The 24632-nt window shown below is 45.6% G+C and overlaps 1 protein-coding gene across 2 annotated transcripts in view; it reads left to right on the top strand.

Annotated features, from left to right (window-relative positions):
- Window positions 1–19840, top strand: part of LOC146174923 (A disintegrin and metalloproteinase with thrombospondin motifs 5-like) — a 163405-nt gene extending 143565 nt beyond the window's left edge. For both annotated transcript variants that reach the window (XM_084584147.1, XM_084584146.1), the window contains one exon: window positions 19717–19840. In XM_084584147.1, the coding sequence (XP_084440273.1) occupies window positions 19717–19818 (102 nt within the window). In that variant the 3' untranslated portion in view covers window positions 19819–19840. The remainder of the gene's footprint in view (window positions 1–19716) is intronic.
- The last annotated feature ends 4792 nt before the right edge of the window (window positions 19841–24632 follow it).

Here is a 24632-nt window from a genome sequence, read left to right as displayed (position 1 = left end):
GTTTAAGGAACGAACAGAAGAGACAAAAAGCAAGCAATTGCAAAAACAAGAAAAAAAACGCGCCGACCCCAAAAACGCTTTACAGGAGGAATGCTTATTGCTGCCGATTTGACGCGCGGTGTCCTCCTCCCCGCCCCATATGCAGGTGGGAAGGCTCCAGAGAAATGTGCCAGACCCTGTCCCACTCGTTGAGTGTCGGTCATCAGAAACCGAAGGCAAGAAACGGGGAGGAAGGGGAAGGAGTGGCAGTTGCGGCACCTCTTAGTTGCTGACGCCGCACTCTCTTCACCGCTTCCTCGTGGCGGTGAACCCATACCTTCAGCCGTCTGCGGGCGCTGGCACTTTACGCTCGAATGCGGTGATTTAATTAAACAGAGTGGCTGCAGACGTACAGCCTCGTCCACTTCTAGCTATAACACGCTCACCGCCTTCAAAGCGCTATTGCGTTCGACCCGGCCACACAATAAAGCTAAGTGGCAGGCCATATGAAGCAGCACATCCGGCTCCCTGTGGGCTTGCATCGATTTTCATCGATATGTGGCTGTTTCGTACGTAATGTTGATTTGAAAGCAGTGTCTGTGTTATGGCTAGAAGTGGACGACCCTGTACACACAAGAGGGCGCCAAAACAACTGTGCTGCACACCAGAGTCTTCACTGCGTGCTCATAACTATTGTAAGAAAGCAACTGGCCCCACCAAACAAACCCCACGCAGCATAGCACTCATATAACGCCTGCACAAACTCTGCAAACGGCAAAGCGGTTTCTACATTAAAAAACAAATCAAGCTTCAAAAGAACTTCTCTCTCAGGCACCATGCTGAGACAATTCGGAACACTCCTTCTTCAACCTTGACCACTACTGCTGGTTGCGGCCACCGGGGTGGCATCGTGAGGGCAGGGACGAAGCATCAGTGTTGCAGGTTCGAGAGAGCGGCAGTTAAACGCTCCGATGGCCTTGAATCTATTGGCGGAACCCTTAACTCCAGCCAATTTGGCAGCCGTGCTGTGGGTGTGGGAACTATCGTCTTCTTGGTGGGCGCTGAGTCGTTGCTGTGGGAAAGCGCAGGATAGAGGCGCTAAAGCAGCCGTGTTCAGGTCCTCTCTAGATATGGGCGCTCGTTTGGCGACAGAGCCCAGCCTTTTAACGATCGACTCCTTCCAGCGGCAAATGCTAGTCGGCTCCTGCTGCCTGCGGCGCTATGTCACGAACCTTAGCGCTACCAAACCTTTTGTCCAGAATTTCTCTACGAGTAAGGAAAAGACTTGTTCCAAATTTATTATAGCAAGCATCTGCACATCTACGTGTTGGATCTGCCAAAATAAACAGTATACTAGAGTGTTTTCAGAACTACTGATTTTCTGGATATTGGAGAAGGAAAAGCAGGCCAAATTGGAAAGTAGCACCTCCTCTTGCCCAGATCCTTGTTAGAAGACGAGGCCATTCTGCCATGATTCTGGTATTCGGCAGTATTTCGAACATCATAAAAATATCCTCGGTGTCATTGTGTTAAAGACGCAGTTTTTATGAACAGGTGGCGTCGATATTGCGTCTGAGAACCCAAGGCACCATTGGGCCCAAAAACCTTCTCACTCGTCGTACCGCTCGCATTTAAACCACTTACATGCTCCATGACAATGCTGTTGAACTAAGAAACACTTACAAATACCTTGACGTGCACCTTCAGTTTGATCTAACATGGCATCACCATATCGACCTCACCCTAGCTGCTGCTAACCGTTCACTTGGTCTTCTTAAACGTACTCTCAAACACGCTCCTATCAATGTTAAAAAACTTGCTTATATCACTCTAATACGCCCTAAACTTGAATATGCTGCGGCTATTTGGGACCCTGATCAAGCCTATGTTATCACCAACATCGAATCCTTGCAGAACCGTGCTGTGCGTTTTATTTTTCAGACTACTCACCTTTCCCTGGCGTCACAGCATTAAAACGTGCTGAACTGGAAGACTTGTCATGTCGTCGTAAACACGCTCGGTTAACACTTTTCCATAAGCTTTATCACCGTCCACTACTGCGCAGTGATTTGTTTCAGTCACCTGATGTCATTTTTCCACGACTTGATCATGCCTTCAAAGTTAAACGCGCAAAGTTTCATTTATCATCTTATGCCAATTCATTCATACCTCGCACTATCATTGAATGGAATAACTTGCCATCGCACATCGCTACAGAAACTAACATAAAAAATTCCAAGAGCTACTTCGCTGTGACGGAAATGTGTAGAATATTTGGTCTTGTTTTGCTTTCCTCTTTTGATGCTATATTTAATGGTTCTTATTGTAATTGTTGCTAAATGCATCGTGTTTTTTTACAATTGTATCCCCCCCATGTAATACCCTCCTTTGGAGGGCCTTTAGGAGCAACCTGAATAAATAAATTTCTGTACCAATAAAGCAACTTACGCCTGGATATATAGAGTGAAATTATTAACAAATAATACCTGACTTGAAATTAACCAGGCCTCAGTGCTGCAAAAATTACCTTGAGAAGTCATCCGGTTAAATGAAAAGTTATATTTTTTGAGGATTCTAAAATAATACCCTTAGAATTGTCCAGCAAGGCAAGCATGCTACAATCTAGCGCCACGAAGGCACGTTTCCTAAAACAAATGTAATAATAGAAACAAAGAAAGTTTTATGTTCATGGCATGATTAGAAATCCAAAATAAGCGTAAAGAGTTTAAAAAGTATAAATACCGAACACTTCAAGGTGTGGAGTTCTAACAGTGGGATCAATGCGTTTTCTTGGCTTGGCTGTCCAAATCGCAGACCCCACCCCGTGATCATGCGCTCTACAGAGCGCATCTGACCATGGCTGTGCTCTTGGAAGGCAAATAACACGTGCTAACAACAAAGAGGCATTTATTGCTACAATAACAACAAGGCATGCTAGCAATAAAACACTCCAATGAAAAGGTCGTCCTCAAACCTTAAATTGGCCCACAAGCCTGCATATACATGCTATGCAGGTGACTTCAAGAACTCGAGCTTGAGGTAGAAACTCGCAGCAGAGGCTACAATGATGGCGTCCATACAGACTTTCGCGATGCGTCGAGGATAGCGTGGTCTCCGCAGTATAACTGGCACAGCCAGGGGACTTTTCTGTCTGCCGGCTGGTACGCAGCGGTGCACGGTCGAAAGCTGTGGCACGGAGTCCGTAGGGATGGGTAGGTAGAGAGGTGAAAAAAAGAGGCCGTTAGCGCCAGGCCCAGGAGGGACGCAGGGCCAGTGATCAGGGGGGGGGGGGGGATGAGGTCTCCCAGCGCCCACGAGGCCAGCTGAAAACTGCACGCCAGCTGCAGTTGCTCAGAAGTTTTTTGCCTTTACGCCGAGCTAGCAGCCGATAGAGGTGACGGCTGACTGGTCTCGACACGCTGCCCCTGATGGATACAGGCAGCTCTGTCGCAGGAGGTGGCAGAGAGATGATATACAGAGGCCAATTAGCAGGGGTTGCTCGGGTGAACCTGCATAAATGTCGGAAAGCTATCCGCATGCATTGAAGTCACGGGAGGGGGCGCCGGCGTTCGCTCGGGCCTCGTGGCTCCATACAAAACTCGCCAGCGAAACGCATCACGTGGCGGTACAAACGCAATGTTCAATTAAACAAAGGCATTTCTTGAGTAGAACGAGGCTGGTCAGTTCGTTTCTCAGTTCAGATCAGTCGTTCATTCATGTCGGACTCTTCGTGACCCTATGGACCATCCCTTACGGAAATTCTATATCTGCTCCAGATATGGAACATACGCTGCCAGATACAAATATATAAGGCTGCAAATAAGACCTTATTTGAGTATATCAAATCGAAATTCAGGCCAGATAAGGTCATATATGTGCAAAATGTTGCCCTTATATGGCTCTGATTTCACCATATCATGCAACATATAATCCATATCTGAACGGGTAATGGGACCTTATATGGCTTGATCAGGGGCATGTCTGGTATCCTCGCGACCTTATGTGGCCTGATAAAGGGCATACATGGCGTCGTAATGACGTTATATAGACAGACCAGGGCCATATGCCCGGCATCAACAAGACACCATATAGCTTCATCGGTGCCTTAATTATGTAGGCAACACAGTGACTGTATATTAGCAATATATGGCCTTCGTCTACCTTCTGCAAATATCATATATTGGCACATGTGGTCTAGCTTCAATGTTTCACTCAGCATGGCCCGCAGGCTAAGTGTTGATTGCATGCCATTTAGAAAATAGCTTCGACTCCTAATATTTCAAATATTCTGCAGTTTTTGCTGCACTATAATTATTATACCATGTGTTCCTTAATCCAGGAGGGCGCTGCGTTATGGCTACATGCTCCTCTTTCCGCCTACTAACTCGCATTTTCATTTAAAATGCGGCGGCAGTCCAGTGCACAAAAGCATGGTCGGTTAAGTTGAGCGATTCAAATATCAAGACAATGATGGCAGTTCAAACTATCCTACCGCCTACTTCTACCGCGCACTCAGTAATGATATCTCTGAAATTATTGTTCCTTGCCTCTAGGGTAATGTCGCCATCCTCAGTTAGAGCTGAATACCTATTCTGTAGCGAGATCCTGAACTCTTCTGCCCTCCCCCTCACCGCTAATTCGTTGATGGGTTTCTTTCTTACTAATCTATTGCGTTCCTTCTTCAGATTTAGGCTAATTCGGGACCTCACCATCCTGTGGTCACTACATCGAACTTTTCCGATTACCTCTACATCCTGCACAATGGCGGGGGTTGAACACATTATGAAGTCGATTTCATTTTTAGTCTCTTCGTTAGGACTTTTCCATGTCCATTTTCGGTTCTTCCGTTTGCTGAAGAAGATATTCATGATTCGTAAGTTATTGCGCTCTGCAAACTCAACTAGTAACTCCCCCCTGCTATTCCTAGAACCAATGCCATAGTCACCTGCTGCCTTGCCTCCTGCCTGTTTTTTCCCTACCTTGGCATTGAAGTCGCCCATTAGTACAGTATACTGCGTCTTTACTTTTCGCATTGCCGATTCTACATCTTCATAGAAGCTTTCAACTGCCTGGTCATCATAACTACATGTAGGTGCATAGGCCTGTACAACCTTCAGTTTATACCGCTTATTAAGCCTAATTACGATACCTGCAACCCTCTCATTAATACTATAGAATTCATCTATATTACCCGCTATATACTTATTGACAAGGAAACCTACTCCTAGTTGTCGCTTCTCTGGTAAACCTCAATAACACACTACATGCCCATCCTTCAGTACAGTATATGCCTCATTCGGCCTCCTAACCTCACTAAGCCCTATGACATCCCATTTCATGCCCTCTAGTTCCTCTAACAGCACTGCTAAACTAGCTTCACTAGCTAGGGTTCTAGCATTAAACGTTGCCAGGGTCAGTTTGCAATGGCGGCCTGTCCAGCGGAGCCAGGCTTTCTTAGCACTCCCTGCTGCGTCACAGGTCTGACCGCCGCCGTGGTCAGTTGTTCCGCAGCCGCTGGTGACTGAGGGCCAAAGTTTTATGGAGCTTATCATAGGAGGTAGTGGCCAATTACTGCACCAGGGTGGCCAACTCCTGTTCTGGTGAGGGAGTGCGTTGCCGGAGGTGTTCACCGGCATCAGGTCGCACCCCAAACCTATATATGCAATTCCATCGACACGCGGATTTTTTTTTTGTCATCCGGTGGAGAATTGCGAGGCACCGGGATTTGAACCCCGGTCCTCTTGCATGCGAGGCGGATGTTCTACCGCTAGGCCACCGCTGCACCTCCTAGGATAGTTAGAGAGCATACCGGTAAGCTGTCTAAGGAGACGAAAGATTTGATTAAGAAACGGCAGAGTATGAAAGCTTCCAATCCAACAGACCAGATCGAATTGGCCGAGATATCAAAGCTAATCAATAAGCGCAAGGTGGCCGATATAAGGAAGTATAACATGGAGAAAATTGAGCATGCTGTAAAGAACGGGGGAAGCCTTAAAGCGGTAAAGAAGAAATTGGGCATAGGCAAAAACCAGATGTATGCGATAAGGGACAAGGCGGGCAACGTCATCACTAATATGGACAAGATAGTCAAAGTAGCCGAGGAGTTCTATACAGATCTCTACAGTAGCCAAAGTAGTCAGGACCGTATAGAGATTGGCGGTAGGGAAAAACAGTCAGACGTTCCACCAGTGCCGAAGGACGAGGTCAAGAAAGCACTAGAAACTATGAAAAGGGGGAAATCAGCTGGAGAGGATCAGATAACTACAGATTTGCTGAAGGATGGGGGGGATATCGTGCTAGAAAAACTGGCCACCCTGTATACGCAGTGCCTGGTGTCATCGACGGTACCGGAAGCATGGAAGAATGCAAACATTATCCTCATTCACAAGAAAGGGGACTCTAAGGACCTTAAAAATTACAGACCAATCAGCTTACTGTCTGTTACGTATAAAGTATTTACTAAGGTAATCGCTAATAGAATCAGGACAACTTTAGACTGCAATCAAGCAAAGGATCAAGCAGGGTTTCGGAAACGGTACTCTACTATCGATCATATCCATACCATCAATCAGGTGATAGAAAAATGCGCGGAATATAACCAGCCCTTATACATAGCATTCATTGATTACGAAAAAGCATTTGACTCAGTTGAAACCTCGGCGGTGATGCACGCATTGCGAAATCAGGGGGTAGACGAGCCGTACGTGAAAGTGCTGGAAGATATATATAGTGGCTGCACAGCAACCATAGTTCTGCATAAAGAAAGTAACAAAATTCCCATAAAGAAAGGTGTTAGGCAAGCAGACACAATCTCCCCAGTACTATTCACAGCTTGTTTAGAGGAAGTATTCAGAGACTTGGAATGGGAGCAGTTAGGGATAAGGCTAGATGGAGAATACCTCAGTAATCTGCGATTTGCTGATGACATTGCCTTGCTAAGCAACTCGGGAGATGAACTGCAAATAATGATTGATGACCTAGACAGGAAAAGTAGAAAGGTAGGCTTGAAAATCAATATGCAGAAGACTAAGGTAATGTTCAACAGCCTCGGGAAGGAACAGGAGTTTACATTAGGTAGCGAAATACTGGAAGTAGTAGGCGAATATATCTACTTAGGACAGGTAGTAACCGCAGATCCGGACCATGAAAAGGAAATAACAAGAAGAATAAGATTGGGATGGAGCGCATTTGGCAAGCACTCGCAGATTATGACTCGCAGCTTACCGGTATCGCTCAAGAGGAAAGTATACAACAGTTGCATCTTGCCTGCACTCACCTATGGGGCTGAAACGTGGAGGCTAACCAAGAGAGTTCTACTTAAGTTGAGGACAACCCAGAGGGCTATGGAACGAAAAATGGTAGGGGTAACATTAAGAGATAGAAAGCGTGCAGAGTGGGTCAGAGAAATAACTCAAGTTAACGACATTCTAGTGGAAATTAAGAAGAAGAAATGGACATGGGCAGGACATGTAGTGCGAAGAGAGGATAACCGATGGTCGCTGAGGGTAACAAACTGGATTCCAAGGGAAGGAAAGCGTAGCAGGGGGCGACAGAAAGTTAGGAGGGCGGATGAGATTAAGAAGTTCGCAGGGGTCAAGTGGATGCAGCTAGCACAGAACCGGGTTAAGTGGAGAGATATGGGAGAGGCCTTCGCCCTGCAGTGGGTATAATCAGGCTGGTGATGATGATGATGATGATGATGATGATGATGATGGCAGTTCAGTATACGGACCCCTTCGCGCTGTCTAGACGGTGACTCATCCTCAGACACAGCTGGCGGTTGCTGCGTGGGGGGCCGCACTGGCTAGACAGTGATTCCTCCTGTCCCGCGTTCCCCTCTTCTCTCTCAGACAGTGGCGCTCCCTGCGTCATGGGCTCGCGTTTCTTTCATCTCTCCTCCTAGCTGCCACGCTCTACCGCGTAGGCCGCGAGCTCTCCGTTTTGTGTGTGTTTGCTTCTTTCCCCTCCCCGTTCCATATCGGTGCGCCTAAGCACTTGGTGTCTCGTTTCTTTTCGGTAGCAGACATCGGAGTTCGCTGCGGCTGGCGGGAGTGGTGCATGTTTTGTATGCTGGTGTGTGTGTGTTCCAGTGCCTGTTCACTATTAGCGGTGTGCATGTACTAAAAAGGGATAGCAAACCTACAAGAGCTTCGGTCTGACCGTCGACGGCACAGAGGAAATTACTTTGTCCCACTGCGGGTGGAAGCTGCCTCCCCAGCCTTCGCAGTGAACCTGATGGTCGATTGAGCTTTTCGGGGCTTCTGCCCTGGGTGGCCCCGGCCAAAACTTCACCATTGTGTAGAAACTGCAGGCGGATCGCACCCGCATCGTGCCGCCTCATCTTCACGCAAGATCACCAAAACCGCGAGCGTGAGACTTCTTGTCAGGAACTAGCACTTGCCAACCTCAGGATATTGTTCACTTTATTATTTGGATAGAAAATAATTTTCCAATCAGTAAATTGGATGGTAATTGCCAGTATGTGATATTTTTTCGTACATTTCTTTGCTAATTTTTCTTTCGCTCCAGTAATTTTGACAAATTTCAGTGGGTGGATGGGGTCCTTCATTGTTTATTATTATTATTATTTGCACTACCTAAGTAGCTTCGTGCTTGATTTTGTTTAGGGGCAAAGCTGTCGCTGTCATGACAAATGCCATCGAACAAGTTTTTTCTTTGTTTTATCTCTCTTGATTTCAAAAGCAACCACGAGTTAGGCGCGTTCGCTCATTTTGCACTGCAGTCTCTGCTTAAGGTAACACCAGTACTTCCTGACAGCCAATATGTATTTTGTTAAGGTTTAGGTATTATCAGGAGTCCCAGCAGTGCGTGCTTTATCGCCCTACCGTTTAGCGGTACCTTTTCCGGGTATGGACAAACCTTTAAATTCGAATTCAATAGTCAAATTCAATTAATAGCAGTTCTCTATTTAGTTTCTTTAGCTTAGCTAGTAAACCCGCTCAATCTAAAAGCATTTACTGGTTAAAGCTCTGTGTGTAAAAAAGTAGAATAAAAATGTAATATCTAATTAAATAGTTTAATGACTTTCACTTTAGCTTCTCGTGCAGACAGGTAGGTCCATTAATCTGTTCCGATACCTGATTACCTTGTTATAGTATCGCGCGTACATGAGTAGGATCTCAATATTTACTAACGGATGAGCATGTCTTTGACCCTAGGTATACGCACGTAATTCAGGCCAGTCTTTGAGCAATTCCATATAGGCAGGAAAAACGAAAACCTGTGGTTTCAAAGCTGTTTTCCTGTGGGGTTTGAAATAAAAGGGGAAATTCAGGTTTTCCTTGGCAAACTTGATTGAGCGAGAGGGACGTTTATCTGGAATACTGAAACTGTATTGTGTGTGTTGTAATAAAGTGCTATGTTTATATGCAGATATATAGATCTATAGTTTAAAACCTATATATGCCATTCGGGCTAGATCTTTAAATCAGGAATTGGGTAGATGAGGCATATCTGACCAGACATGCCTTATCTGGTATTCGAAATCAGGAATTGGGCAGATCAGGCACATACAACCAGATATGCATTATCTGGTACTCGAAACCAGCTATTGGGCAGATATGCCTTATCTGGCCCAGATCTGTCCTAATATACCATCTGTCCAATTCCTAATATTCCTGATCTGGATTTTGTTTATAAGTCCAGATATGACATTTCCGTAAGCGATATCACGTCATGCTTTCCGGTCTCTCACTGTCTTCCTAACATCACATAACTTCATCTGCAGCGCCACGAGGATGCCATCTAAACATCGCGTTCGCAGCCTACCCCTTCTCCGGTGACCCTCAAACTTTCCCAACATCAAATCTTTCTCCAGCGACTCCTCTCTTCTCATCAGATGACCAAAGTAGCTGAGTTTAATGTTAGAATTTGACCCTAAAATGAGCAGTCAGCGTTTATGGTCGACAATATAAACTGATTTGATCCTCTGGCCGCCCAAGGAAATCTCAAGATACTCCTCCAGCACCACAATTCAAACGCGTCATTTCTTCGGCGGTCAGCCTTCTTCACAATCCAACTCTTGCTGCATACATCACAACTAGAAAGACCATAGCATGAGTTATACGGATCTTGGTTGGCAGTGTAATGTCTCTGCTCTTTACTAGAAAGTCAACGCTAGCCATGGCTCTCTTTCCCAGAAGCAGGCGTCTCCTAGTTTCATGGCTGCAGTCTCCTTCTGGGGTAATCTTGGAGCCCAAGAGGAGAAAATCTGTCACAGCTTCCTCTTGTTCCTTGATGCTCCTGGCCTTGATAGGGCAAGACGCCATGGTCTTTTTCTTTTTAATGTTCAGTTTAGGCCCAAAGTTCTCAATCTGTTCTTGTACGCGCATCATAAGTCTCTTGAGTTCCACTTCACTTTCTGCCATTAATGTGGTGTCATTCGCATATAATGTTGTTGATACGTTTCCCAGCACTCTTCGCTCCAGCTGAAGGCTCGTCCAGACCGGCCTTCCTCATGATGCACTCAGCATATAGTTTAAATAGGCAGGGCGACAGTATGCAGCCTTGTCTCGCTGCTTTCTCAATTGGAAACCAATTAGTAAGACCATGCCCAGTTCTGACTGTGGCCTCTTGCCCTTCATACAGGTTGCTGAGGAGACAGATTGGTGATTTGGAACTCCCATCTCCTGGAGAGCTTGCCACAATCTGCTGTGATCTACGCAGTCAAACGCTTTCGTATAATCAATAAAGAAGAAGTAGATGGGTTTCTGGAACTCTATTGCATTTTCCATGATCCAGCGAAGGTTGGCAATCTGGTCTCTAGTTCATCTGCTCTTGAGAAACCCAGCTTGCACATCCGAAAGCTTCTGATCCACACACTGCTGCAGCCTACCTAGGAGGATATTCAACATCACGTTGCTAGCATGCGAAATAAGCGCGATCGTGCGGTAGTTGGAACAATCTTTGGCACTGCCTTTGTTTGGAATGGGGATGTAAACTGACCTCCAATCCTGTGGCCACTGCAGGGTTGTCCAAATTTGCTGACTTAATATATACAGAACGTTAACAGCGTCGACATGGCTGAGATTTCCAAGCATCATAGCTGGAATGCCATCAATTCCGCTAGCTTTGTTCTTAGCAAGGTTGGCTAAGGCCCATTCAACTTCACTCTTCAGGATGCCCGGCTCGAGATCAGTAGTCACAACCGTCTTATGTTGGTTTTGCACATCCGGGTCCTTCTTGTACAGTTCTTCTGTGTATTGGAATTGGAACTCCCAAGAGATGGGAGTTCCAATTCACCTCATCTGTCTCCTCAGGAACCTTTATGAAGGGCAAGAGGCCACAGTCAGAACTGGGCATGGCCTTACTAATTGGTTTCCGATTGAGAAAGGAGTGAGGCAAGGCTGCATACTGTCGCCCTGCCTATTTAACCTATATGCAGAGTGCATCATGAGGAAGGCCGGTCTGGACGAGTCTTCAGCTGGAGTGAAGATTGCTGGAAAACGTATCAACAACCTTAGATATGCGGATGATACCACTTTAATGGCAGAAAGTGAAGTGGAACTCAAGAGACTTGTGATGCGCGTACAAGAAGAGAGTGAGAAGTTTGGGCTTAAACTGAACATTAAAAAGACGAAGATCATGGCGTCTTGCCCTATCAAGTCCTGGAGCATCAATGGACAAGAAGTGGAAGCTGTGACAGATTTTCTGTTCTTGGGCGCCAAGATTACCTCGGAAGGAGACTGCAGCCATGAAATTAGGAGACGCCTGCTTCTGGGAAAGAGAGCAATGGTTAGCCTTGACCGCCTAGTAAAGAGCAGAGACATTAGTCTACCAACCAAGATCCGTATAACCCGTGCTATGGTCTTTCCAGTTGTGATGTATGGATGCGAGAGTTGGACTGTGAAAAAGGCTGACCGCCGAAGAATTGACGCGTTTGAATTGTGGTGCTGGCGAAGACTCTTAAGAGTTCCTTGGACTGCCAGAAGATCAAATCAGTCGATATTGTCGACCATAAACCCTGACTGCTCATTGGAGGGTCAAATTCTAAAGTTAAAGCTCAGCTACTTTGGTCATCTGATGAGAAGAGAGGAGTCGCTGGAGAAAGATTTGATGTTGGGAAAGGTTGAGGGTCGCCGGAGAAGGGGTAGGCAGCGAACGCGATGGTTAGATGGCATTCTCGAGGCATTGCAGATGAAGCTATGTGATGTTAAGAAGATAGTGAGAGACCGGAAAGCGTGGCGTGACATGGTCCATAGGGTCACGAAGAGTCGGACACGACTGAACGCCTGAACTGAACTGAACTGACTTCTTTATCTCTGAGGCTTCAGTGAGGTCCCTGCCTCGTTTGTCCTTTATCACGCCCAGCTTAGCACGGAAGCTTACTTTGATATCTTTGATTGTCTTATACAGAGCTTTTGGGTTCCTCAATTGGTTGTTGTCCTCAACTGCTTGGCACTGCACGTTCAGGAAGGCATTCTTGTCTGTTCTTGTTATTTCTGAAAATCCCCATTGAGAACCTTGTATCTTTCTCTTTCCCCCAGAAATTTTGCTATCCTCCTTTGGTCATCTATTTGCAAAGCCTCTTCAGATAACCAGTTTGCTTTCTTGCATTTCTTTTGCTTTGGAACTCTCCTTAGTAGCAACTTCTTGTATTATATCACGAACATCAGTCCACATCTCTTCGGGCTCTTTATCTTCTAGATCTAACTCTTGAAATCGATTTCTCACTTCCACAGCATATTCTAATGAAATTTGATCCAGATCATACTTGAAAGGCCTTCTAGTTTTCTGTGTTTTCCTCAACCGAAGCTTAATTTTGGCAACAAGAAGCTGATGATCGGTGCCACAATCGGCCCCAGGCCTTGTTTTTACTGCTTGTAGAGCGCTTCTCCATCTCTGCCGGCAAAGAATATAATCAATCTGATTCTTGTACAGACAGTCCGGTGAAGTCCATGTGTACAGACGCCTCTTGTGCAGTTGAAAATGAGTATTCGCTATGGTCAGGTTGTTTTCTTGACAAAACTCTACTAGCCTCTGCCCAGCTTCATTTGGCTCACCAAGACCGAAGTTGCTTGTAATTCCGGATATATCTTCACTCCCCACCTTAGCATTCCAGTCTCCTATGAGAAAAAGTACGTCTGATGATGGAGTGCTGTTTAAAAGGCATTGCAGGTCAGCATAAAATCTCTCAAGGTCAGCTTCTTCAGCAGTAGTGGTTAGTGCATAGACTTGGATAACTGTTATGTTGAAAGGGTGACCTTGGATCTGAAGTGAAATCATTCGGTCGTTTTCGGGGTTGTACCCTAGCACTGCTTTGCCCATTCTTCTATTTATTTTAAGAGCGACCCCATTCCTTCTCCTGGATTGGTGCCCACAATAAAAGACATAATGGTCGCCGGAAATAAATTCTCCCATTCCGGTCCACTTGAGCTCGCTGATACCCAAATATCAATGTTCAATATGTCCACTTCTCGCTTGACGACATCCAGTTTACCTTGCATCATAAATCTTACATTCCATGTTGCTATGTGATATATCTCCTTGCAACATCGGACTTTCCGGTCGCTTCCCGACATATTCACAACTAAGCGTGCTTTTGGCTTTAGCCCAGCCTACTCATTCGTCCTGGAGCTACTAGGAATCGCTTCCAACCTGGAGGGCTCCTCTTCCGGCGCCATATCATTAATGCTACTGTGACTGGTCATACGGTTTTCTTGACAGGAAATACTGGAGTGGGTTGCCATTACCTTCTCCAGGGAATCACATTTTGTCAGAACTCTCTGCGTGACCTGTCTATCTTGGGTGGCCCTACACAGCAGAGCTCACGACTTCATCGAGTTTCGCAAGCCCCTCCGCCACGACAGTGCAGTGATCCAAGAATGGGCATTTCGTTGCTAGGCTACGAAAAAGAAAACAAGCGGACAGCAATGTGCTCCAGCTCTGAAATTTCATGAACCTAGCGGTTTCACTGCTGAAATTGTGCGGGCAGCTACAAAGTCTTAGACATAACACCTATGACAATGATTGATATCAATACAAAGAAAACGGCTACGTGCACGCAGCCACGAGAGGAGATATGAGCTCGGTGGCATAGTCCTATTCCAGTCATCATGTTCGTGCCATTCCGGTGCCGAGCTGCAATGCCAGCGAACTCGTTGTGTCACCCATGGTGCCAGCCCACTTGACACTCAGAGCCGAGACTCCCGGAGTCACAGAGAGAAAATAGAATATGCAAAGACAACTCGGACCACCTACGTGGCTTCTGTACTCACTCACTACAGACTTGGCGATTCTGCTGGCGCTGTGCTTCGTGTTGCCTCGATGTGGACCACATGGTTTCAAACTGAGAAAAGTTCTCTAAAAGCCACAATAAAGCGCTGGGCATGACAAAAGGTTCAAACATGTTTCAATGGAATTCAGTTCCTAATGAAGAAAGCATGCCGCAGCGCCTCTAAGGAAGCAAATTGTGCCTTGGCCTAGCACTTATCACGTCCGGACAGAGAACGTCCCTTGTACCAAATAAACAGGTGTTCATTTTTGGGGTACCAGATGTGGAGCTGTGTAGCCCGCATGGCTGACTGTCCAAACAGTCAACCCCCCCCCCCCCCTTCCCGTTATTACTAGCGCTACAGAGAGCACGCCGACTTGGCTTACCGTGATCATCGGAACAAAGCAGCAACACGTACTGACAGAACAGGCATTTTCGCTTTAATAACAAAAATCAAGACAGAATAAAACACACTAAAACTCAACCGCATGTTTATGGGCGAGTGTTCGAGCACGCTTGTGCAGAGTTAATCTCCGTGGTCGGAAAGACGAGAAGGCGGGAAAAGTTTCCACGAGCCTCGCCTTTCCGGGAGCATGCGAGCTTACGTCCGCGTGCACTGAGCTCCCGATGCCTAAGCCCGTCGACTTTCCCCGCCGGCATAGCGACGAAGCCCTTGCTGGCACTTCTGCTGCCGGGACGCTGGCGCCATCCCTCGATGGGTATTGTAACTACCGACACTAGTGCCATTTCCTGAACGTTTGGGTAACTACCGGGCAAAACCGACTTTAATGGGAACGATGAGAGATCGTTCCCCACAAAGCAACCATCCCAATATGGCAGCACTGAGCATGCCACACAGGGAGAGTGCAGCGCAAGTCCCCTCGCATTATACAGTTTAGCGGGCGATGACTCATTTAGTTGAACTTTAAGTTTGAAGAAACAGTGGACTCATCATCTCAATTCAGCAAGCAAGTCCTCCACAAGCTGGGAAGTCTAATCCGAGTGATCATTTACAGGTTTTATTTTCAACCTGTATGAGCAAAGTAACAAACAACAACTGAGAATAAATTGCTTCCTGTTTTACACCTGTAACACTTCAAAGAGCACCGTTATGCCTTTGACCAGTTATAGTTTAGAGCTCTTGGCATAGAATAATACTACCAGGAGACACAACTGCTTTTTCTGAGCCATTGCTTCGAACGCATGCTTGATTTCTTCAGCCTTTAGATTATAAAAGAAAATGTGCGTTGTGTCCACAAAATCTGATATTTCGCTGTACCATACAAAAATATCCGTGAAATCCTGAGTATAATTTAGGCATTTTGGAACAGGGAAAATTTCTGAATAAAGTATTCTTCAAAGTTCTTTAGGACAAAGGCAGTGAAATAAAACCGAGCAAAGCAAACTACGAGAACACGTACAAGAAAACGCGTCTCGTCTCTCCAATAAAAAGATTATCTGAGCTGTCAGAAAAGAAAGAAAGCGCGAGATGAATTACGCCGAATATACTGAACTCGAAGTGTCACAGAAAAAACGTAGCCCGGCAAAAAATTCCCGCACGTTCAGACTTTCTAAATCAAGCCCAGCGCCACTGACAACTAAGAAAAAGGTAATCGCAGTTCATGGGCTCAAAGGTCGCAATAAAATAAATGAAATCAAAGCAATCCTAATAAATATTAATACACGCAGTCTATATTTACAGTCACTGCGAAGCCCACTGCGTGTCAATCATCTACAGATAATCCCCGTCATGGCGGTGTAGTGATTGGGCTTTCGACTGCAGTGCTCAGTGATACGGAATCGACGTTCGGCCCACTGCGGCCGCTTTCTCATGGGCAATGCTACCGCAAAGTGCGTGACATGAGTGCGCGAAAGACATAGGGTGGTGGAAAACTTCGGAGTTCTCGACTGCGGCTTCTCGCATATCCTAAGATTCTTAACGCAGTTAAGCGCCATAACCCAAAACAAATCATCTCTAGATTAGGAGAGTTTCGCGGGCGGAACGGGTGCCACAAGTGTTAGCTCTGCCTAGCATTGAAAATCCATGTTGAACGATGTTGTGAATACAAGGTTTCTGAGTAGATATCAGCATATCCGATAGCGTGTGCCATTTATGGACTCTGAGATAGCGTGCCAAGACACTTCAGCGGCGAGATTTTCAGTTAAGCCGACGGTATTCAAATGCCGCCCATGCGAGCGAGGATGAAACTGGTAGATAATTTGGGAGTTAATGCAGACGCTGTAAACATATGCAACAGCGTGCACTACTGTAACACCACCGGTTTAGATCAGACCCAGTCGAAAAAACTACAGAACTGCGTCAAAAATACGGCCAAAGCTTCTGATTATATTTCGCAAACTTCACAATTTTGTAGTTCTGCAGTACCTTCCTGTAGTTTAGTACTTTCTCTCTCATACTTTTAACTGGTTTGCAGTTGTGTAGTACTTTTCTGTTTTAAGTACAGAAAATTCTGTCGTTATTAAACAAATTTCTGTTCACATAAAAGCTTTACTGTCAAAAACCACACAGACATTCTGCTCTTGCAAAATAATATCTGTAGATTTTTTCCAGCCGCTTTGTTTGAGCACCGGGTGCCGGTTTTTGGAGAGTGTGTGTTCAAATCCCGCAGTAAGCATGCGGTTGTTTTTCTACATGCTAATCAACTACCTCCATATTCCGGCTCTTCGTCCAATTTGATAAAATTAAAACCACGTAACCGACAGGACAGAAGCTGGGAGTCGCCTTGTCGTTTCCGCGGTTCTAGCTTTGTTATGTTCCACCGGCACGCATACAGACAGCCTCTCACAAACAAAATATCAGCAGAGGTTTATTAAGGTTAAACAAGGTATTCAGCGAAAGCTTCACAACATTCTTATGCTTGGTAGAACTCTTTCCTAGCTCGATTTAACTCGCATTCGTATGACGCAATAAGCGCGCCATCTTCACCACTGGCTTCCATGGTTGCATATGGGTAGAGGCCCGGTTGCCCTTCGTTATCATGCCCATCGCTTTTTATCACGGCTGTTTCCATTGCGCGATGGCGCCACATGATGTCACCCACGTGACTGATTACGTACTCCACCACCTTCTGCTTTTTCTTCAGCTCCCAGTTTGAAAGATCAAAGTCCCTCAACGGTCAAATTGTAATGGCGTTGTGATGCAACAACAAGGTGGTCAACCAGGTTACACTTCAAGTGGTCGGATGCTCTGAGAAAAGAAAGCATAGTATATTTATAGCGACACTTTGTTTCATGGTTGCTCTGGCTTCTTAGAGGTCAAGTGATAGCCCACACTGACACTGTCACGTTTCCTGTCGACATCTGAGCATACAAAAACAGTTTGTTTTCCTGCTCCGCTCCTTGAAGGTCAAAAGGAGGTAAAATTGAAGCCAACGCCAAGACCGACGCTACCTAGTGTAGCTTTCGCTTCATAATCCCATCTGCTTTCCTTGGTGTCAGCGTCCGTTGGCTTAATTTGTATCTATATTATAGCTGACTAATTTTACTTACTGTTGTTTACTTTATAACTCTAATTGCATTGTGAACCGTCAGTTCCATTACCTTCGTGTCATGGTGTTGGACATGAGGACACAGCGACTGTATTTATGTTGGCGTAGACTTGTGGTATACTTGAGTACAGTGCCTTCCAATAGAATGGAGGACATTTTAACAATCTGCTGGTCCTTCCAATCACTGCAAGCTCGTGGTTCCGGTATACTTTAAAGCGAATCGTGTGAAAAATACGGCAGTTTGGCCCTGCTTCATTGATGGCAGTCTTGGAAGTCCAGTAACGTATCAGCTGAGAATTGGTGGCAGTATCACAATAATGAGGAGTGGGCATTGTCTTCTTCGACGCTTCATCCGACCTAATAAGGACTAAAGTGCCACACGACATCGAGATGAGGAAGAACGCAGAAGGCGCAGGCTGGTAGCGCGGCGGGTTCAGGTGTAGAGAATAAGCTATTTTTTGTATGGTAGAGATTAGTCGATATGCAGAAAAACTGAGATTTGATCTAACGCACAGAAATAGGTTTTAAAGCTTCGTACTCATCACTCATATTCTTGAGTGGCTGACATCGAATGAACATGGTCACATTACAATACAAACAGAGGAATACGATGCCATTGCGGATTATATTTTCTTCATCAGATGACCTTCCGCGAACCTCCTGCCCTGCGCCCCGGTCCGATCCATCGGTTTGTTGTCAGATAGGAACCGTATTCACATTGCCATCTTTTAACGCATTTTATACAAATGAAAGAAGGCGATCCAGTGGAGATGGTCACATAAGAATAGAAACATTTGAAATGATTTCCTCTGCAACTAATGAAGAGCTGTCTTCAAAGCATACCCCATAGCTTCGAATGAAGTGCTCATCAATAACCTGATGTCAGAAACCATGAACACTCTATGAGCCAGACGTTTGATTTCTATCTAGGTCCTTGTGGGCGTACAGTCAATACTATGAGTGGAGGTTCAAGCACCGGTCCGCTGATAAGATGTACTTTACTATGGGATATAATTGAGAGTTCGAGGAACGGGGTCTATAGCGAGATCCCAGAACCATTTCACTGCCTGATTTGTTGTCATCTTCTTGCAGGAATATAACATTGAATATTTATTTATGATGCTCATCTTCATCATATCGAAGGGCTAATCATTGGAAGCAGATGTGATGCGCAGGAAATTATTGTATTTCTTTGTATATAGTCTGCATACTCTGTATGCTCCGCAGGAGAAAATATTGGCTCAAATTTATTCGTTTTGGCTCATACAGTCTGTAAACTGGATAGGATCCGCAAGGTTCAGTTTCGCCTGGAAATATATAACAAGATAGCGTGCAAATTAAGCTCAGATATAGGGTATTAGGTTACTATAAATATAAGCGCAAAAAACTGCGCAGTCAGAAACAAAACGAAAGGCGAGCTCTACTATAATCTTGCGGTTTTAATGCGGGCGGATCAGTAATTAATAGCGCAGTTAACACAGAATAGCACACGTGTAGATAAAAATACGCACTTTTATTGGTGACGTGAAAGTTGCTTGTTTTTAAGGAGCATTGGCAGCATTCTTCAAGACGGACTGAGCCGCCCCTAGAGTTAGTTCTACAGTTATGCATTGGCACTTTTGTTGATTTATTTCTTTTGATTGATGCTTTGCACATGCGCTCGCAAAATAAATCACTGGACGCAGCACTTTAATTACTGCGAGGTGATGCTATTTTAAATAATAATGTTTATCGGACCTGACGTTTACTATGCCACTTCGCTCGGCAGAGTATCGCTGTCAGGCAACGTTCCTGCTACATTCATATTTGTTGCGGCGGCTCTGACAAACCATCCTAAAATTTATTATTTTATACTCTACGCATATAGATGGTCGGCACTTCATAAAACGTGATCTATTTTTGCATGTATATTCCACAGAACGTTGTCCCGAGGAATGGGTAACCAATGGCAACAAATTTTCAATATTCTTATTTGTGTAATTCTCATCTTTCTAGGTTTGCATTAACCAGATGTGCCGTAACCACCCTCTCACGCCAAAGGCCATTCGAGAGCGTCTGAAGAAACACGCCAGTAGCCCTTATAAAGTTATCATGTAAAATCAATAAAACTGTTTGGTTCGTATTACGATTACTGTTCCTGTTTATTTCAATTCAAAAGTGACAATTCCGTGAAACTAGGCGCCCCTTAGCAGTAACAGAAGCAATGTAGTAAGTTTATTTATGCCAGGAGGTGATGCGCCAGTGAGTTGGATATATCTTCTTGGTCTATCTGTGTAACCATAATTATTAAAAATGAAATTAAAAATCAAAGAATAATTTTCAAACTGCTTATGCTCGAAGATACTGAAATGCACGAATATACTGGAAAAAGTTGCATGTGCGGGCGATGCTTCCTTTCAAAATAATTTGGGCGATGCTTCCTTTCAAAACAAATTATTTATTTACAGAGAAGCCCTTTGCTAATTAATATGAAGCGGATGACTTCACGACCGGAATGTGAACTGTCTGGCAAATACGGCCATTTACTGTGTGCGGGCGCACAGCGGCGTAAAATGCAATGCAAGCTCATATAGTTTAGTGCAAATGTATTTTTGTCGTTAAGACCCCGTATAGTAAACCAAAATAACTTGTACTATACAAAAAAAAAGTTTAATTGAGTTTCAGACCGTATACGACGGTGCTTTTTGTCGTCATGGGATACAGTGGAAAATTGTCTGTCAGGTGGTGAGGTAAGCATTGTGTAACTCACGATCTCTTTCTTTTTGACTTAAGTTTAGATCGCGCTGAGCACTCTAAATTTACCAAAGAAAGTACGTTAAAAAGGGTTTTAAGCCAACGTACTACAACCTATTTGTTTTTCGCTGCTAAATATTGCTGACCAAGAGTGGCAATCTGCAAGTTCCCTAACGCTTTCAGATCGATGAGTGGTTCTTTAGACACGGTGTCGCTTGCTTGCAGAACCTAATTCAGACAAAACTAACCGGTAGCAAAACTTAAGGCTAACATTTAATCTCCGACCTTAAACGGTATGATGCGGCACCGTATGCTAAAAGCCTAGCCGTATGAGCCTTTCGGCAGCCTAGGAGTAACGTGAATGCCAGGGTCTTGGCAGGCTGATTCTGATATGACCTTCTCATATAAAAAAAGAGGCCTGAGTAGGCACCTCCTGCCAAGCGTAATTTCATGAAGCCCTACCTCCAGTTTGTGCTTGGCCATTTCAGCTGTCATCTACCGCCTGCCAGCACCATGCTCATGATTTCACGCTCACAACGTCAACACCGGTCGCCGACGCCGGAATTTCTGTCACCTGAGATAACGCTATCGGGTGAATAAGTAGGGCCATCTTAATGATGCCGTGAAGTGAAATGTTGCGACTGTAATTGTTTTTTTATCATGCTCGGCCTTCTGTATTGAAGCCCATGCAAGCGCGAAAATGTTTTTATAACCAAAAAAAAAATGCCCCTTGTCTGGCGGCATTCCCTGCTAATCCTGTGGTCTGCTGCTCTCGGCGTACAAAACTGACGCAGTGACGCGCCTTTTATATGCGCTTCTGTATCACCACCTAGAATATAACAACGCCCTGCTATACTATTCTACTCTATATTCGGCGCCTTAGTCATGTAAGCTGCTTTTCTGGAGAATCTGCAGCCGCCATTCTCATAAGCCTCAAGACATGCTGCGTGCTGTGTTCGAAATATAATGCTCGAAGAAATTCCCAAATGCAAACTTCCATCCAGGTGGAGAGCATTGGAATGTGGCGTATATAACATTTTGAGGTATTTTATTGGTAAAAGATGCCTTTGGTAGCAGCATTCGGGGCTATTATTCGCATGCATTATTTCAAAAACCACGATGACCGAAAACTAATTAGGTGTAAGCTGCTGAGAGTTTAGGGACCTTTAGACTCAGCTATTACTCCTGACTACAAAGAAAACATTGCTGTCTTGCAAACAGCCACTATTTCAATCTCACGCTTTCCCGTTTCATGTGATCTTCAAAAAACATGACATACTAAAAGATAACAATAGATGCATCATACAAGATCGTTGCAAGCTATCGGTCCGCTTGGATGCCACGTGTTTTTGCCTTGAGCACTAACCGTTTTCCACCTTATCTGTAAATTAAGGCTGCGTAGTAACCCCGGACGCCCAATGAATGACAAATCGGCAATTTATTCTTCCCGTCCTATCCAAGGACGATGCAAAGGACTCCTGATCCTGCAAAAAAAGCTTGTCTATTAGCTCTAAACATAGCAATTTGCATTGATGAAGCTGGAAAAACACAGGCAAACACCGCAAACACATTTCCTGTGCAATTATGTACCTTCCTTTTATAACATTATCTGCAATAATAGCAGGAGCCATTCTAGAACTATAGAAGAAAATGTACTCATTGTTTAAAGGAAAGAGGATAAAGCCTGTTCTTTCTGGCGATGCTTAAAAGAAAAGGTTAAAAGCTAGTGTAGAAGATTTCTTCCGCTTAAATAGGCATTTCCATTCTTGAACCACAGCTGCAACTCTGGCTCGCTGGTTTTAAAGATGCATTAAAAAATGATCCGGAAGTTAGTCATTTCGGTCACTCGCTGTGTTTTGAGAAAATGCTGCATCTGGTATTACAAGGCCAATTGATGGTTTACAGGGGGTTAGAAGAGCGCTGACCTTAAAAAATTGACAGCACACACACACACACACACACACACACACACACACACACACACACACACACACACACACACACACACACACACACACACACACACACACACACACACACACACACACACACACACACACACACACACACACACACACACACACACACACACACACACACACACACACACACACACACACACACACACACACACACACACACACACACACACACACCCCGCCGGGGTGGCGCAGTGGTTACGGCGCTCGACTACTGTTCCCAAAGACGCGGGATCGAATCCCGGCCTCGGCGGCAGCTTTTCGATGGAGGCGAAAAGCAAGGCGCCCGTGTGCTGTGCGATGTCAGTGCACGTTAAAGAACCCCAGGTGGTCGAAATTTCCGGAGTCCTCCACTACGGCGTCTCTCATAGCCTGAGTTGCTTTGGGACGTAAAACCCCACAAACCAACCAACCAACCAACACACACACACACACACACACACACACACACACACCCCGCCGGGGTGGCGCAGTGGTTACGGCGCTCGACTACTGTTCCCAAGGACGCGGGATCGAATCCCGGCCTCGGCGGCAGCTTTTCGATGGAGGCGAAAAGCAAGGCGCCCGTGTGCTGTGCGATGTCAGTGCACGTTAAAGAATCCCAGGTGGTCGAAATTTCCGGAGTCCTCCACTACGGCGTCTCTCATAGCCTGAGTTGCTTTGGGACGTTAAACCCCACAAACCAACCAACCAACACACACACACACACACACACACACACACACACACACACACACACACACACACACACACACACACACACACACACACACACACACACACACACAGACGCGCGCGCACACACACACACACACACGCAAGCCTGTGTTTCACTCGCACATAAGTATTGGTCGTGTTCCCTAAAATCGAGTTTCCGCGAGCGCAGCTGTAGTGCAGTGTTTCCTATTTCTACTTTATCACGGGAGTGACTGAGTAGAATCGCTTTCAGGTAGACATGTATATTATTTCTTATTGCTTAAACGGCCTGGAAATCGGAAATTAAATGAGCATGCCAGTTACAAGATGATAAAGACTATTTTTTGCTTTGAATTGGATGGGGTTGAAAAGGTGCACAGCTTCCCCAGTAAGATTGTTGCAGTCCTAGATGTGACAAAAAATGATTGGAGAGGAGAAAACGTTTTAGCAACGGGTGAGTAGATGGCCTAGTGTTGATTGATTCTGCTAAAATTACGATAGACTGGTGGCGTCATCATTGCACATATATGTACAATTGAAAATATGAAAAATGCATAATATATACACTTTCCTTCACGGCTGAAGATTAAGGATGCTCACGATTTTAAGCTAGACACACAATCCCCCCTCCCGACATCTGTACACAGCCGCCTCGTTGTCAAACCGCTACCAAAAAACTTGCTCCCTGGCCGACACGACGGCGCCGTCAGCACAAAGCCAGAGCACTCGATGACACCTACCATGCCGACGAACACGCAACATACGTGGATGCGGCAAGGCAAGATGCAACAACCTATGTGGCCTGTGCTACCACACCGCAATCCATCCTTATCTCCGCCGCCATGGTGCGCGCCTCCTCCCCCACCGCAGCGGAAGAAACAGCGATAGCGCTGACCATCGCTGACCCGCGTTTGCGTGCAGTCCTCAGTGAACCAAAAAGAGCAATTTTAAATTTCTCGCAAGGGACATCTGCCTTCCTGCTGCACGCATCCTGCGCGGCTGCACTCCTGACCACAAAATTAACCTAGTCTGGGTACCCGCCCACGCGGGCAACTCTGGAAACAATGGAGCCGACCAACTTGCCGAGGATTAACAATTCGGGCAGTCGGTCTCACGCATCCAGACGCACTCGCTGAAATCCCCCAGACTTTCGCCGAAATTGCCAATTTTCAGAAAACGACGCGACGTCTTTTTCCACCTCCCTACCCCGACCTCGACCGAGCACAAGCCGCCTTGCTCCGCAGATTACAGACACATTCAATTCTTAGTCATTCCAGGCTATCACTAATTACTAACGGGGAATACGACCCCGCATGTCCAAATTGCAAGAACGGAGAACCCGCCACTCAGGCGCACATGAGGCGAAAATAAGCCGCCCCCAGGGGCCCTCCTGCCAGCTCCCTCTGCGGAAAGCTGGCACCAACTCCTTATCAAACCCGACAAGAACACACAATTTGCACTTATTTCGTGGGCGCAGGATGTCGCTTCCGCCGGGGGCCACGC

The sequence above is a fragment of the Amblyomma maculatum genome, chromosome 11 (genome assembly GCF_055883805.1).
Source record: "Amblyomma maculatum isolate TAMU_Amacu chromosome 11, ASM5588380v1, whole genome shotgun sequence".
Taxonomy (NCBI): domain Eukaryota; kingdom Metazoa; phylum Arthropoda; class Arachnida; order Ixodida; family Ixodidae; genus Amblyomma; species Amblyomma maculatum.
This window is presented reverse-complemented; position numbering and strand designations above follow the sequence as displayed.